Source organism: Neofelis nebulosa, chromosome 17 (genome assembly GCF_028018385.1).
Source record: "Neofelis nebulosa isolate mNeoNeb1 chromosome 17, mNeoNeb1.pri, whole genome shotgun sequence".
NCBI lineage: Eukaryota > Metazoa > Chordata > Mammalia > Carnivora > Felidae > Neofelis > Neofelis nebulosa.
This window is the reverse complement of record NC_080798.1, coordinates 1,091,673-1,109,469: the sequence shown is the minus strand read 5'-3', so window position 1 is coordinate 1,109,469 and position 17,797 is coordinate 1,091,673. Positions and strand designations below refer to the sequence as shown.

The window sequence follows — 17,797 nt, the reverse complement described above, 5'->3', positions numbered from 1 at the left end:
CTCATGGAGGATATATTTTCAACAGGTTCACAGTCCCAATAGCCATCAGACAACACATTTTTTAAATCTGGCAAATATGTTCTTGGGGCGCCTGGGTGGGTCGGTCAGTTAAGCGTCTGACTTTGGCTCAGGTCATGATCTCACAGTTCATGAGTTCAAGCCCCACATCGAGCTCTGTGCTGACAGCTCAGAACCAGAGCCTGCTTCGGATTCTGTGTGTGTGTGTCTCTCTCCCTGCCCTCTCCCGCTCACACTCTGTCTCTCTCTCTCTCTGTCTCTCTCAAAAATAAATAAGACATTTTTAAAAATCTGACATATTCCTAATGCTTAATTTCCTCAATTGCGTCACAAATGTTGTTTCTTAAGCCATATTTATTGCAGCTAGGACCCAGAACGTATGCTGATGCCCTACAGTTGCTCTCTCAAAAGTTATGTTAACCCACAGGTCCCACTTGCCTTCTTATTAATTGTTGAAGTTGCTGAGGGGTTTGTTCATTAGAGTTTGCCATCTCCTGGGTGCAGCCTAGTGAGTCTCTGACACTGTCCAACCGGTCACTCTGGCCCATAATCCTGCACACTAGATAGCGGTGACACAGGTGATAAGGCTTTTCTCCTGCAGGCATGTGTGATGGTGACTGGTGGGGACATACAACAATCTTCCCCCGCCTACAGATCCACTCCGCACTCGTATTTGATATGTGTATTCATCAACACTGCCAAGGAATTAATTCTGTCTCTATCTAGCTGAAGATTTTACCAGATCCCACAGGACTGTGCCTTTCAGATGCCAGTCTCAAATCCAGGTTGTCACCTGTGCTTCACAGTGACTGGCTGTAAATGAGCAGATACCCTGACCCCTCCTCTTGCTGGATTGTCTTGCCAGGGTGGCTCACAGAACTCAGGGAAATATGTTTAGAGGCAGATGAAGTACATAGGGGGACCCAGAATATATCCCGATGTCCTATAGTCGCTCTAGGGGGACTCATAGGGGAGGTGCAGTAGGGTCCCCAGTGCAGGAGCTTTTGTCCTCATGGAACTGAGGTGTGCCCCCCTCCAGGCATGTTTACAGACCTGGAGGCTCCTCACGTCTCCTTTTCAAGAGTTTTTACAGACCTCTACATCTAAAAGGATATATAGATCTTTTTTATCCTCCAGCACACTCTCCTGGAGATTGGTGGGTGGGGCTCCAAGTTCTAACCCTCTAATTCTCGTTTCTGATGACCATTCCCCATCCTGACTGTATTTAGGGCCTCCACCCCAACACAAGTCTTTAGCATAAATTAAGGGGTGCTAAAAAATGGGCTCCTTATGACAACACACAAGATATTACTATCACTCAGGAGATAACAAGTGTTGTAGGAGCTCTGTGGCAGGAACAGTGCACAATGGAGAAAGACCAAATAAATTTCTTCATATACCACATTATTGAATAAGTATTAAACTGGAATGTGATGTGCACCACAAGAAATCAGCTTAAGAATTGCAAAGACATGTAGAAAAAATCTTACTCTGTTATAGCGACAAGCAGACAGAACCCCTCTGATCATTGCATATTGTCATCACATGCATGTTTTCAAGATAAACAGTTCTGGTCCTCAAGTAAGGGCACTTGACAGCATCATTTGGCCCATAGTTTATCCCAACTTTGCCTTTGTAGTTTGAGTGACCGTGTATGTTAGTTTGTTGAGTTTATGCAGAGGAGAAACAAACTTTGTTTTATCTGTATGACAAGAAGTAGTTTTTGAAATGTAACAAGGCACCCACCAAGGTTAGGGTCCTCTTTTTCCCGGGAACTGAGAGATAGGGCAAATATCTCCCTTGATGTCTGTATTTCAAAATGACAGCTCTCAAGATCTTTCAATTTTTTTTTTTAAGTAGGCTCCATGCCCAAGGTGGGGCCCAAACTCATGACCCTCAGATTAAGAGTTGCACGCTCTACTGACTGAGCCAGCCAGAAGCTCCAAGATCTTTCCATTTTAAAGAAATGGTTCCCACATGCTGAGGAAAGACAATCCTGGGGCTTTCTGTGTGTTCATTCCTTCATTCATTTATTTTTAACAGATTCTCAGAAATTCAAATCCCAAATAAAGTGTTTTGACTGACTAATCTAGTTTATTTGGTTTATTTGGTTTATAAGCATTGTCAAACAACTAATGATAAACCTCTTTAGATAATATTATGTGGGTAATATAACTGTAAGTGTTCAAGGAAGTTATAGGCAATTCCTAAAGTTTTAATATGTCTTGGTACATTGTCATCACCTGACGTTCAAATTGTTAAAATGCTGTGTGTCACAAAAATAATCAAAATTTCTTATCAACTATGTTATACCTGAGCTCTCATCAGGTCTTTAGTCATGTCCATTTTTGCCTCATGTCATTTACAGTTATTGTTCTGACGCTCTTGCAAAATATGTTTCAGTTTCAAGGAGATTCAGGAAAAGGACTTTTGAGAAATACAGGTTTCTGGTAACCTTAAGATCATCAGACTGAACTATGAATTTCCAGAACTAATGAAAAAGCTACATTTAAACAGAACAAAAAGTAACAGCATGGAACTTAATCAATTAAGGAAAATGATGATCTTTTTTAATGACTCTTGCTCAAAGCATTGCTGGTTCTCTAATGTTTGCTTTCCCAGATTTAAGGAAACTTTTTCTCTTAAGAGATCCACAACTTACAGAAATTTGTAATCAAATTAGCATATTTATCTTTTCCTCCCTACCTGTAACCCACCAGAATTCAGAAGCTCTCAGTGAGTATTCTTTCCTTTATGGCAATTATAAATTATTTGTGTAAGTTTAATGAGAATCTGTTCTTGCAACAAGACACCATTGGAAAGATTGGTTATATTACCAAGGCTTGGACTGGAATGTCAAAGCCTTGACTGGAATGTCAGTTTTTTAAGCTATTGTTTTTAAGTCATCTCTACAACCAACGTGGGGTTCGCACTCATAACCCCGAGATCAAGACTGGTGTGCTCTACTGACTGAACCAGCCAGGTGCTCCAGGAATGTCATCTTTAAGAGAGACACACATAGACTCAAGTATGACCAGACAGGTTTAAGAAACTCAGATTGGCCTTATGGAGCCAATGAAGCCTCTTGGGAATGTTGGCCTGATATCTTGCTTATAGAATTCCTAACAGCCTTACCAGATGAGTAAAGAATGCCACTTCCTGGCAGATGCAGGGACCTCAAGAAATTTGGGTGACCTCAAGAAGAGAGGAATTCACCCAAATCTACAGGTATTGCAGGTGAATCTGATGGCAAATATTTGGCTTGGTTCTTGGCTTTAGAAAGGCTATTAAAATTCCAATCTAAAATTCTTTACAAAAAGTTCCAGCAAAACAGATTTAAAAGAAGGAAGGAAGGGGAGCGCCTGGGTGGTTCAGTGGGTTGAGTATCTGACTCTTGATTTCGGCTCAGGTCATGATCTCACAGTTCGTGGGCTCGAGCCCCACATCAGGCTCTCTGCTGTTAGCTCAGAGCCCACTTCAGATCCTCTGTCCCCCTCTGTATCTTCCCCTCCCCTGCTCCTTCACTCTCTTTCTCAAAAATAAACATTTTTTTAAAACGAAAGAAAAAATTAAATTATATACTGTTTCCAATGATGCACAAACTAAAGCATTAATCAAATTTGAGAGTATTATGATGAAAAAAAGAACTGGCAGCCAAAGTGCAAGTGGGTCACCAGCCAGACATTCCTTTCCAGGCACTGCAGGCTATTTGATGGTCCAGTTAGTAACCCAAGGACAATTACTCCTTGGTGTGCTCCTCTGTGAAACACTGAATCAGTCACCACTCTCCCCACACTGTTCCATTATACCCACAGGGTTTTCATTTATAGAGGTGATGGGATGGTGACACACATAGGTTAATGCCTCTGTAAGAAGTTATTATAATTCTCAAGAGCAGGAGGGGCCCTTGGGTGGCTCAGTCGATTAAGCGTACGGCTGTTGATCTCAGCTCATGTCATTATCTCAGGGTCATGAGTTCAAGCCCCACATTGGGCTCCGCGCTGGGCCTGAAGCCTACTTGAAAAAGAAATTCTCAAGAGCAGGAACATGCCATGCCACACATGGCCACATGGGGTAGCAACAGTGTTGGTCAAAAGGAACAAAGGCGTGAAGACAGAACATGGGCGCAAACCTCTCATTTGGTTTCCATGCGAAAGGCAAGGCAGGATAGGGTGAATCACTTAGGATTGGCTAGTTTGAATAATTCTATCAGGCTTTGGGGCACAAGGGTAGTCCCTAATTGTCTGTTACCTGGCCTTGCATTGATACAGAGCAAGGGAAGTATTGGTGTGATGTTTGAGAGTTATATAAAGGAAGTGGTTGGGGCTAAGACTTCGGACTGGTTGGTTTGCATATGAAAGGCATGCTCTCGAACAGGTTGTTTCGTGTCTCTAGGAATTAGCTATCCATAGGAGAGGCAGTCTCTTCCAAGTGTGTAGGGCTCTTAAGTTGTCAACATTATAAAACACAGAAAATAAAAAGAACATGATTAATATAGATGTAGATGTACATCTTCCACATGATCTATCCAGTCCTATCCCTAAGCCTTTCAATTTTGTCCTGTATATCATGCCAGACTAACTCAGGCATCTCAGCCTCCTTAACTATAGGCTACCATTGAATCCAAGCCAGTCAATCCAACAAGTAGGATATTAGAGTCACCTCCAGCTGCAAGAGGTAGCACACTAAATCCAGAATCTCTAGTAACTGCACCATATCAATGACTTTGGTCCAATCTGTTCATATATTCCACCCCCCTTGGTCAAATAGTCCTAGAACCCATACCCACACTTGATCCCCAGGTTTCTGATAGTATATACTAGCAAAATATCACAATCCATCTTGGTCCATTATTTCCTCTTATTTCCCTGGATCATGCTCAGTTGATACTAGTTTTAGGTTGTTGTGGTGAGTCTTGTAGAGATTTGGCATTCCTTTATAGGCATCTGCCCAGGTGATATTAACAGAGGAAGGCTAGTCTCTTCACACACTTGGTAAAAGAGACTCAGATTGACTTAGGGTTCCAAATTGTCAGTTGCTTTGCATCCAACCAGATGGCCCCGTTCCAAGAGTCAGAATCCCACTTTATCAATCAATGACATAACTTTCACATGAGAAACATTGTGAGACTGTGTATTCAAAAGTCATTGTAATTCAGCAAGCCCTTAATTTAATACTTTGATTTTCAGCAATAGGAATGCTGCAGCTACAGAAATCGGGGCTTCTTTTCAGGCTACCCTAAAAATTTTCTCTTTCTCATATTGGGGATGAGTTGAGAGATAATGGTCTTGAGCTTACCATTTTCTCTTTGTAAGCAATAACATGAACTTGAATCCTTTCCAGACCATAGTCTTTGTAGTTACGATCACTGCCTTAATACTCATTGCAACACCCACTTGATCTCAAGGCATGTGCTGCAAGGCATGTGCTGCCTCTTCGTCATAATCAACACTAGGTAATGGATTCATGATGATGTCACTGCACGCCACGGGTCATTAGCATCCCATTTCCTACTGCCTAGGTGTTCAGCACTTCATTGAAGCCCAAGGGCTTGGCCAAACCAACTCCCAGATTGCATCCTCATGGGTTTATCTACTAGGGCTACTGACAGAACCAATTCATTAATAGTTAGGATTCAATCAAGGGAAATAACCTCCACATTAATTTGAATAGGGAAAATTTAATAAAAGGATTATTAATCAAGACATTGGAGTATTGAGGAATTGCTAGGAAAAATAAAGACAACCCTAAAAACACTGGAATAATTCAAAATAAAAATGCTCAACATCACTCATCATCAGGGAAATACAAATCAAAACCACAGTTAGATACGACCTCACAGCTGTCAGAACGGCTAACATTAACAACACAGGTAATGAGAGATGCTGGTGAGGATGCAGAGAAAGAGGAACCTTTTTTTTTTTTTTTAATGTTTATTTATTTTTGAGAGAGAGTGAGCTGGGGAGGGGCAGAGAGAAAGGGAGACACAATCTGAAGCAGGCTCCAGGCTCTGAGCCATCAGCACAGAGCCCGAGGCAGGGCCCGAACTCATGAACTGCAAGATCATGACCTGAGCCAAAGTTGAATGCTTAACCGACTAAGCTGCCCAGGCGCGCCAAAGAGGAACCCTTTTGCATTGCTTGTGAGAATTCAAACTGGTGCAGTCACTCTGGAAAACAGTATGGAACTTCCTCAAATAATTAAAAATAGAACTACCCTACATCCCAGTAATTGCACTACTAGGTATTTACCCAAAGGATACAGGAATGCTGTTTCAAAGGGGCACATGCACCCCAATGTTTATGGTAGCACTATCAACAATAGCCAAAGTATGGAAAGAGCCCAAATGTCCATTGACAGATGAATGGATAAAGAAGATGTAGTGTATATACACAATGGAGTATTACTCAGCAATCAAAAAGAATGAAATTTTGCCATTTGCAAAAATGTGGATGGAACTAGAGTGTATTATGCAAAACAAAATTAGAGAAAGACAAATATCATATGACTTATATGTGGAATTTAAGATACAAAACAAATGAACAGAAGAGAAAGGAAGCAAATATATATATAAAAAAACAGGGAGGGGAACAAAATATAAGAGACTCTTAAATATAGACAACAAACTGAGGGTTGCTGGAGGGATTGTGGGTGGAGGGATGGGCTAAATGGCCAAGGGGCATTAAGGAAGACACTTGTCCGGATGAGCACTGGGTGTTGTATGTAGGGGATGAATCATTGGATTCTACTCCTAAAATCATTATTGCACCATATGCTAACTAACTTGGATGCAAATTTAAAAAATGCAACACAGAATGGTAGAAACAAGTTTGTGAATATCTAACCTGAAGGATTATACACAAAAGAAATCATAGAAATCAATTAGAAAAAAAGACAAAAAATAAAATAGGCAACATATTTGAACAAAATATTCATTAAAGAACATATATCAATGGTCATTAAGCCTAGAAAAGTTATGCAACTCTAGTCATTATGAAATTATAATTTAAAACTACAATGAGAAAGACTACAGTCCACCAAGACAAAACTGATTAAAAAGAATCATGATGCCAAGATTGGGTTCAGCTTAACTCTTTTTTTTTTTTTTTTAAATCAGATCCTTCCTTTGCATATGCACTCTGAGAATGCTATAACAACTGTCACATAACAAAACAGAATTTAATAAGTTACACTCCCTTTGAGATAGATGTCAGAGTAGTAAAGGATTTGACTATATCTTAAGAAATGAAGAAATACTAAATGGATAAACACTGTTGCTTTGTGATTTGGACACAATCACTGAAAATGCAGGCAGGAAAGATGTTCTCTGTGGGAACCAGTTGCAGAAATAACTCCTTGTCCCCTACTTCCAGGGCGGCCTAAACATCACTGTTTCTTTCTAAGTCATGGCCCTGACTAATAGATACATAGTTACAAAATCGACTTATCCTTCTGACTACATGCGTTTGAATAGCAAGAAAATGTTTATTACATTGTTGCTAAGAGTGGATGCATTTTGAGTCTGAAAGAGACTGTGTATATTTAAATCTGTAGCATTTGAGAATAATTGAAAGGTTGAGATCAGGTCAGGATCTCAGGGTTGGTGGGTTGAAGCCTCTTCTCGGGCTCTGCCCTCACAGTGCAGAGCCTCCTTGGGATTCTCTCTTAACCTCTCTCTGCCCCTCTTCTGCTCTCTCTCAAAAGAAGCAAACAACAAAACAAAACAAAAATTTAAAGGAATAAACAGCTTCCGTTCCCTGAAGGCTAAAGTCCTCTTATTTCTGAGACACTCGTGGTACCGGGAAAACTTCACTGGCGGAGGTCAAGAACTAGACACTCTAGCTGAGGAAACTCCATTACCCAAACGGCAATGCGCGTAAGAGTTGCGGAGTTGACCCAATGAAAGCCCAGAACAGTTGCATTTCCGTGCGACGCATCAGATTAGGGCGGGACTTCCGGCGTCTGCCTCTTGGCGGTCATTTTGGCTTCCTTCGAGTCTGTTCGCTCAGAGGCTCCGGAGAACTGGGTTGGCGCCCCATAAGGCAAGGTAGACGTTCTCCCGGCTGCAGAGACGCGGCTCTGAGCCTTGGAGGCGGCGGCCTCGGGGTGACCCGCAACGGCCTGGGATCGTGATCTCCGCGCCCCACAGCTGCGCTCCGCCTACAGAGTCCGATGGCGGCGGCCGCGTGTAGGGACCCGGCTGAGGTAAACGCGCGACCCCCGGACCCTCTCCGCCCTCCCCCACCCAGACCTTCCAGGCCCGAGCGCGGGGCGCCTGGTCGCGGCCCAGCGGCCCAGGTCCCGGTGTCCGGCCCGGGAGGCTCTCGCGGGCGGGGACCCCGTGTCTGAGCGCCGGCGTGACGGGGTGCGGGAGCGGGCTGAAGGGGAGGGGTCGCTCGGTTGCAGAGACTTAGAGGTGCGGCCGGGCCGGGAGCACTGGGGAAGCCCAGGCTCTGTTTTGTGTCTACAGGCAACAGAGTGTGAGGCGAAGGCCTTAGGAGTTGTACCTTCTTTCTCGGGACGCTGGGAGCCACGAAGAGTTGGGGACAATAGAGGGACGGTGTCCGAGATCGGGTTCTAACAGGTTTCCTGCAGCTGCTCACAGGAGGGACAGACGGGAAGAGGGGTGATGATAGGAGCAGGAAAGTTGAGTTCTGTAAAGATCGCCTAAGTGGCGACAGTGCACTGAGAACAGGAGCCCAGAAGTAGCGCGCTCGTCTTGTCTCCGGATCCTGCGCTGGGCTAAGGTACTTAGCCACCTGAGCCCGTGGATCCTGGCTTAGGGGTGCTGGGTTGTGGAGCTTATTCTAGGGCGTCCCTAGACCCCACCCCCGCACGTGCTTTGGGATAATGGTGTGCTGTGACTCTTCTGCCAGTCCTCCAGTCGCCGGGTCTGGGAACTTGGAGGAGACATCAAGCGCACGCAGGGTCCTAACTCCAGGCCCAGAGTTACAGAGTGGTTCCTATTTTTGGCAACCAGTGCAGTGAGATATGGAAGGGGTCCCAGGCATAGGTACTAGGACGTGCAAAGGCTTGGAGAGTTCGGGAACCTGCGGGTAACCTTTGTTTCTCATGGGAGCTGGGAGGAGTCAGGTCTGGACACCCAGGTGTCCGGTGCTGTGGGAGGGATTGGAGCAGTGAAGGTAGGTGATCTCCCTGTGGCTACAGCATGGAGAGGAGTGCAGTTGTGATGGTGGTGCTGGGAAGGTAAGGGAGGAGGCTACTGCAGTAGTCTGGGCCGGTGTGATGGTAGCCAGAGCAGGGTGGTGGCTGTGGAGGTGGGAGAAGTGGCTGGATTCTGTGTCAGTGTTTGAGGTGTGGCTGCCTGGGTTTTCTAATTTTGAGGTACGGACAGAGAGGGAGGGCTCAGAGGTGACGAAGTTTTGGCTTTGGCAGCTGGGAGAGTGGAAGCTCCATCAGCTGAGATGGGGAAGCTAGTAAGAGTAATTTTCATTGGGGACATCAGAAGATTTCTTTTTGGTCTGTTAAGGGTATGAGATGTTTCAGGACAGGTCAGGATGTAGGCTTCTCCAAAAGGTGGTGGAGAGTGCGGACCAGGGAGGAGCTGTAGGTTACTTAATAGGAGGAATCCTGGGGCACCTGGGTGACTCAGTCGGTTAAGCACCAGACTTAGGCTCAGGTCATGATCTCACGGTTCACGAGTTCCAGCCCCACGTCAGGCTCTGTGCTGATGGCTCAGAGCCTGGAGCCTGCTTCGCATTCTGTGTCTCTCTCCCTCTCTCTCTGCCCCTCCCCCCACAGCGTTCTGTCTCTGTCTCTCTCTCAAAAATAAATTTAAGGGGCGCCTGGGTGGCTCAGTCAGTTAAGCGTCCGACTTCAGCCAGGTCACGATCTCGCGGTCCGTGAGTTCGAGCCCCGCGTCGGGCTCTGGGCTGATGGCTCGGAGCCTGGAGCCTGTTTCCGATTCTGTGTCTCCCTCTCTCTCTGCCCCTCCCCCGTTCATGCTCTGTCTCTCTCTGTCCCAAAAATAAATAAAAAACGTTGAAAAAAAAATTAAAAAAAATAAATAAATTTAAAAATCATTAAAAAAAAATATGGGGATTCCTGGTCAGGATGACAGTGGTAATAGTGGCCCAGGAAGAAGAGGGTAGGCCTGAGGACCAGGTTTCCTGCCTGGCTCCCTGGTTGTGGGTTGTGGGTGCCACAACACAGATTGGGGAGAGAAGTGATCATAGAGAGGGCAGGGGAGACTGCATGGTTTGGGATGTGGCCAGGGACTCCACGGGAAAAGTGGACATGAGACAGATGTGGAGGCATAGGAGTAATTCAAACAAGGTGACATTGAGATGGGGGCTGGTGCTTATTCACGTCTGCAGACTCACCAGGATTTCGTTGTGTCTGGTGGGGGCTTAGGTGTTCAGGTGAGGCTGGTGTATTTGCTTAGGAGCACAGGTGGTCATTTATGAGACTCACTGGGCAGCTGAGTCTTGAACGCAGGTTAGACGGAGAGAAGAAACATGTGACTGGAGAGGGGACATAAAGCGCATGCAGGACAAGTGGGGGAGAGCCATGGGTATCTGAAATCTGCTTTCATTTTTAGGTAATGGGGTTGGAGCAAGGAACAGGGAGGGAGGCCTTTGCAGTAGGACTCAAGGCTGTGTCTGTCAGTGGGGACCATCAGAGTCTGCAGTAGTATTTGATCCTGTTTGAAACTGGGCCACATATGCTGAGTGACAAGTAGAGGCCAAGGAGATGACTATAGTGATGGGTAGGAGTTGTGGGAGTGCCGTTGTGAGAGGTGTGCCAAGAGTGACGTGCACATGGAGAGGGAGTGTGGACGCATGACCCCAGGGCCTGGAATTGAAGTCGTAAGGATGAAGGATAATGCCACAAGTTTTCTGTCTTGGAGGGATGATCCAGAGGACTTCAGCGGTATTGCCTGATAAGACCAGAGTCACAGCATTCACACCCTCCTTGTATAGCCAACTTCTCTCCCTAACCTGTGTTCATTTGACACCAACTACTTTGACAAGAGGCAAGATGGCTACCATGCCAGGTCCACAGTTCAGATATCCTCTCTCTGCCCATCTGCCTGTTGTCGTGAGAAGACATAGTATCAGTGGGAACGTGAGGAGAGGCCTGATATTTCCTCTGAGGCGTGGAGTAGAGTGAGCCAAGGATGGATGTGGAGGGTGGGGGGCATGATGAACTTGGACTCCTAGGAGAGATGTTGATCACTGAGTGAACTGTCCACATTATGACAGGATGTGAACTTTGAGGATGTGGCCATTGACTTCTCCCAGGAGGAATGGGGGCTCCTTGACGAGACTCAGAGACTCCTGTACTGCGACGTGATGCTGGAGACCTTTGCACTTGTAGCATCTCTGGGTAAGACTGTTACATTGCTCCTGGTGTTCTGAGGTGATGTCGTGCCTCCCCCTCCCCCCCCACCCCCCGAGTTAGCTCTGTCTTTCCCACAGCTGGATCATGGGATCTGATTTCCACACTTTCTTGTTAATGTGTGTGGTGGGTGCCAGCGCTGAGCTGTGTATAGTGACCAGAGCAATGGACTCCCTAATCATCCCTCACACCTGTTGCCTCAGAAAGTGCAGAGGAGGGTCTGGGAGTCTGGAGTCTTGCAGTCAACTTAATGGATCCCACCTTGCTTGTCCTGTCCCTGGCAGGTGACTGTTTCCAGATCCATGGCCTCCAGTTTTGCCCCCTTTCTCTAGCTAAGAGTTCTGTGTGACTGCCTGTGCCAGGTCATGGCCATAACGTGAACCATGGGCTATTCTTGGTTACATGAACCATGGGCTAAGACCCTCCTTGAGCTGTATTTTGTAGTATTTATCTCCTGAATATTACTGCATGACAAGTTGCCTGGGGCCAGTGGTGGCCACTCACTGTGCGTCTTTCATTAAGACTTGCATCATTCAGGTTCTAAGGAGTTACACAGTGGAGAGTGCAGGAAAAACACTGCTTGTTTCACAGGGTGGACATGGCAAGATGGTCTCACAAGAGGCCTGGCCCCGGTGTGTGGCAACCGGGGGTGGGCATGACCTCAGGGCTGTGTTCAGATCATACCAGGAACCTGCCATGTGTTCAATGGTATTTTGGTGCAAGTACCACTAGCCACGTATTGTTTCTACCTTTTCTTCTACATACTTAACACTTTGCTGACTTGTCATTTCATCTGAGACTTCTGGCTCCTGGCTCCTTCCACCTTTGTGGCCTCCATGGGCCACCAGTTCCTCTGCACTGCTCCCTCTACAGTATTCTCCAACACTGACCTGCACATGGTGTCATGAGGTGTGCACATATCCTTTCATAGTCCTTGAACCAGCTGCTTAGTTCCAGTTGAATTTGGGGGGGGACAGGACACAACCAGCCTTCCCACACAGCATGCCCACGTCTCCAGCAGACAAGGTCCTACTGAAGGAGGAGTGAGGAGGCAGGAATTTCTCCTCCATGTGGTGCACCCTATGCTTCTGTGCTTTGTCTGTTGAGGTTTCTTCTGTTCAGGTTTCTTCAGAGGCCCAGTACTGTCAAGCCGCCCCTACCTCAGCCTGCCTCCAGCTCCCTTGTTCTCACAGCAATTTCATGGACCCAACTTGTGTCTGGTACACCTTGGTAATGGAGCTCTCTCCTCTCACCAAGTCAGCATCTCGTCAGCACCTCTGTGCTTTCAGGTTGTCGGCATGGGACGGAAGATGAAGGGGCCCCTTCTGAGCAGACTGTGTCTGTAGGAGAGTCCCAGTTCAGGGCTTCTCAGGCAGGTCCATCCACCCAGAAGATCCACCCCTGTGAGATGTGTATCCCAGCCTCGAAGGATATCTTGCACCATGCTGAGCCCCAAGCCAGATGTCCTTGGCAGAAGCCATGCTTGGGTGGCACGTGTGTGAGATGTTTCTCTTTCCATGCAGACCTTCACCAGCAACAGAGGCATGGCAGTGGGGAGAAGCCCTGGAAAAGGGATGTGGACAGAGCCTCGTGTTTGAAGAGCTGCAACATCTTTGTGTCAGGACAGCCTTTCACCTGTAGGAAGGTTGGCGAGGACTTCCCAGCCACCTGGGGACTTCTGCAGCACCAGACCACTCCCAACAGCGAGGAGCCACACAGGGGCAACCAGAGTGGGCAGGCCTTTCACAGTGGAAAAAGTCACTACAGCTGTTGTGAATGTGAAAAAGCTGTCCGCCACAACCATGCACTGGATCAGCATCAGAGTGTCTGCTCTGGAGAAGAGCTGTATGAGTGTGGCAGATGTGGGAAAACCTTCAGCTGCAACTACAGATTGGTGTGGCACCAACAAATTGACAGTGGACAAAGGCCGTATGAGTGTGGTGAATGTGGGAAATGCTTTAGCCAGACTTCTGACCTCATTAAAGACTGGAGAATTCACAGTGGTACAAAGCCTTATGGATGCAGAGAATGTGGACAACTAATTACCCATAGCTTCAGTCTCAGAAAACACTGGAGAATTCACACTGGAGAAAGGACTTATGAATGCAGTGAATGTGGAAAAGTCTTTATCCACAAATCCAAACTCATTCACCACCAGAGACTACACACTAGAGGAATACATTATGGGTGTGGTGAATGTGGGAAATCGTTTAGTTACAAATCCAACTTCATCGAGCACCATAGAGTTCACACTAGAGAAAGGCCTTATAAATGCAGCGAATGTGGGAAATCCTTTAGACAAAGCTCTAGCCTTTTCCGACACCAGAGAGTTCACACTGGAGAAAAGCCATATAATTGCAGCAAATGCGGGAAATCCTTTAGACAAATCTTTAACCTCATTCGGCATGGGAGAGTTCACACTAGAGAAATGCCTTATGAGTGTAGTGACTGTGGGAAATCTTTTAGCTGCAAATCTGAACTCGTTCAACATCAGAGAATTCACAGTGGAGAAAGACCTTATGAGTGCAGTGAATGTGGGAAGTCCTTTAGACAGTTTTCTAACCTCATTCGCCACCGGAGTGTTCATACTGGAGAAAGGCCTTATGGGTGCAGTGTTTGTGGGAAATACTTTAGCCGCAAATTTATCCTTATTCAACATCAGAGAGTTCACACTGGAGAAAGACCTTATGAGTGCAGTGAATGTGGAAAATCCTTTACCCGCAAATCTGACCTCATTCAACATCAGAGGATTCATACTGGCACAAGACCTTACGAGTGCAATGAATGTGAGAAATCTTTTAGGCAACGCTCTGGTCTTATTCAACACCGGAGAGTTCATTCTGGAGAAAAGCCATATGAGTGTGGGGAATGTGGGAAATCCTTTAGCCAAAGTGCAAGCCTTATTCAGCACCAGAGAGTTCACACTGGAGAGAAGCCTTATGTGTGTATCGAATGTGGGAAAACCTTTAGCCAAAGCTCTAGCCTCATTCAACACCAGAGAGGTCACACTGGTGAAAGGCCTTATGAGTGCAATGAATGTAGGAAACCCTTTACCCACAAATCTGACCTCATTCAACATCAGAGAGTTCACACTGGAGAAAGGCCTTATGAATGCAATGAATGTGGGAAATCATTTAGCCGCAAATCTAACCTCCTTAGACACCGGAGAGTGCATACTGGAGAAAACCCTTAATTGTGCTGGTTATGTTTTATTTCTTCATTCAGTGTACAACACTAAAGGAGACTGTGTGTGAGAGACATTTTCCTGAATTTAAACATCTTTTATCTCAACATAAACTTTGTGAGATTCCTCCTAAGTCTGAGGTACATGCAAGACTTTAGGAGGATGCATTGTATGGTTTCACCTGTCCAGCGCTATTGCCGTATTTATGTCACCGCCAGCTTCTGTGGCCGAGGGCATTCACCTCTGCTACCTGGCCCATCTGCACAATGTAGGTCAGTCATCACCCAGAGTACGCAGAGAAGCTAGCTTCTTCTGTTTTCCCATTTGCCTGAGGAAACTGTGAATAGCCTGAGCGCTTAGGGAGAGCCTCATTCCTTTCTCTCTGACTTTAAGGAGCAGACCTGACCCAGTTTTGGTCCAGAGGACCCATCCTCACCTTGCTAAGAAGGACCTATTTCTTTTCAGGAACGCTGTTCTCACATTATGCTTGTGATGAATTCTTCCCGGTTCTAATTCACCAGCATGGGAACTGCTTGCTACACATTGGTTGGTTTATGTTCTTTTGGTCAAGGTCTTTGTTTCTGCACCTTTGATTTTGGTGGTTGTAGTCACTCTGTGAGGTGATTTGAAAGCAGAATTGTGATCTATCAGCAGGTAGAGACCAGCAAATTTTGTGGGGATCCCATACTTCCTGTGTTTCAGGAAGGACGGTATGATGGTGGAAAATAGCAGTTGTCCAATATTGGTCTAGTTTGCATTGGTGCCCAGTGCTTCGAAAGAAAGACTGCAGGACTTTGTGGTGCTTAGCAACTTGGTGCCGAGATTTGGGGGGAGGTCAGGGGTCACCCGAAAGAGGAGACCTTTGTGGTAACAACCTCCCTGTGCTTCTTTGAACAACATAAATTATATTCTCTTGTTTGCTGTATATATCACATAATTCCCACGAATATTCAGGGGACTTCTTCCCCAGGTCCTGCAAAGGAGCCATGTACCACGATGTACAAAATTTCAGTGTCATTTGCTGTAAGACTAGAAATACAGGTGGAACTGTAATTGGAACAAAAACATGGATTCATAGGGCATAAAGGAGACTGCAGTAAATTAGATGGAATGTGCCTTACCTAAAAGTTCATTTCTAAACATTCTAGAACTGTGACTTATATGATTGATGTGTACAGAAATTCTCAGGACCTCCATAACTATTTCTTGTAGCCAAGGTCATTGATGAACTAAATATTCTAAAGGTTTTGTGGATTCTCATAGCCTCTCTGGGCTGTTCAACCGGTCATTGCTCTGGAGTCAGGAAAACAAGGATAGAGAGAAGGCTGAGCCTACTGTCCAAGGATGTGTCTTTCGTGACCCAGCCATCATTCTTGTAGATTCAGGTGGGAGCAGTCTTCATGCTGCCAATATTTGCTACCACTGAGGGAAGGCTGCCCCTCCCCGGGCATGAGGGTACAGATGGTGGAGTCCATATAGGGTTGCCAACCTAATTTCCTAAAAAAGGATATCTGGGCTTGTATTTTGGACCACTTCTTAAAGCTCTGTTAAGGTATAATTTGTATAGTTGACACTCAAAAAAATACACTTATCTAATGTTATCAATTTGGTAAACCCTGACATATGTATAAAGTAATGAAACCATATTACTCATGAAAATGCACATATTTGTCATGATATATTTACTTTGTGCTCATATAGTGTCTCTCCCTGCCTTATCCAGCCTTCCAGGCAACCATCAATTCTCTTTCCTTTACATTAGGTTAGTTTGTATTTTCTATAATTTAAATAGGCATTATTAAGTATATGCATATTTTTTGTACTAGTTTCCTTCATTCTGCATACTTATTGAAATTCAACAATGATGCTTATTTTTATTGCTGAGTAGCATTCTGTTCTATGAATAATGACTTTATCCATTTATCTGTTCAGGACAGATAGGTTATTTCTGGGCGTGGGGTGTTTACAAAAAACGCTGCTATGAATATTTACATTCAGTTCTTTATGTGGATATATGTTTTATTTCTCTTGTTATAACTCTTGTTATAGTAACTAAAACTGTTACCATGTAGGTGAACGCTTCGTGTTTTAAGAAATGTGAAACCGTGTTCTATAATGGTTACTCTCTTTTGCCTTCCCGCCAGTAGTACATGAGAATTCTAGTTCTCTGGGAACCTTGACACTAGATGTGGTCTATCTTTTTAAATTTTAGCCCTTGAGATAAGTGTGTAGCCATAAGCCATGTTGGTTTTAATTCCATTTCCCAAAGTATTTCATGATGTTGAACATTTGTCATGCATTCTTTTTATCATCAGTTTATCTTCTTATCATCTGTTTATCTTCTTTGGTAAAATGTGTGCTTGTAACCTCTTAACCTATTTTCTTTTTATGTACTTATGTATTTATTACATGGAACAATTGTTTTTGAATACCAGATTTTTCTCCCTCAACTTTTTGTCCTCATAATTGAAAAGCCACATGCACTAGATTTATACGTTTAATCTGCATTAATACATCTCTGCTTTCTTAACTCAGTGACACATTAAATCAAGCCTAGGTTTTAGTCTTTGGCAATCCCTGGCATAGACACTCCCCTCATGGTAAATGCAAATCGCCAAAGTGGTGTCACTGAACATGGAGTTGGTAAGATATTCCTAGTAACCTTTCATTATATTCTGTTCCCAAAGTACTGATACAGTACCCACTAATCTCTTCAGGAACATAGGTAATAAAACAATAAGAATGACTAGTAAGTGGCAACTTTTAAACACATGTTTTGCAAAAAGAGTTTAAGTATGATTAACTTAAACTGCACATATTTTAAATGTACATTTTGATATTTTCATACCTACTTACATCCCATTGTAAATGGCTGTTTATAATATGTCCATGGATAAGACCCATGTTAAGTCCCATTAAACCTGTCACAATCCTCCATCATTATTTATCATTTTCATGGTCGTTCTTCTATTTATCCCCATGCATACTAGTGGGTTATTTTACTTGTAATCCTAACAAGTCAGTGCATAACCTCTTAAGAATTTCCCAAATCTAAGGACTCTCATGACTCTGATAACTTGAATACACAAAACATATTTTTGAATATATATGTTAATGCTGAATTTTATTAATTGAGTTAGTTATTGAAGGCAGTTTGAATGCAGTTAGGATATTATGGCTTTTATTACATGTGTTTTTTTAAGTCTATTCACTTAACCTCTTTTATTTTGTTTG

The 17,797-nt window shown here is 44.5% G+C and overlaps 1 protein-coding gene across 1 annotated transcript; it reads left to right on the top strand.

The window, feature by feature from the left end:
- The first annotated feature begins 7,987 nt into the window (after positions 1-7,987).
- Positions 7,988-17,503, top strand: LOC131500383 (zinc finger protein 551-like). Its single transcript, XM_058709547.1, has 3 exons — positions 7,988-8,223; positions 11,244-11,367; positions 12,903-17,503. The coding sequence occupies exons 1-3, from the start codon at positions 8,191-8,193 to the stop codon at positions 14,570-14,572; spliced, it is 1,827 nt and encodes a 608-aa protein (XP_058565530.1). The 5' UTR covers positions 7,988-8,190; the 3' UTR covers positions 14,573-17,503.
- Positions 17,504-17,797: the final 294 nt, after the last annotated feature.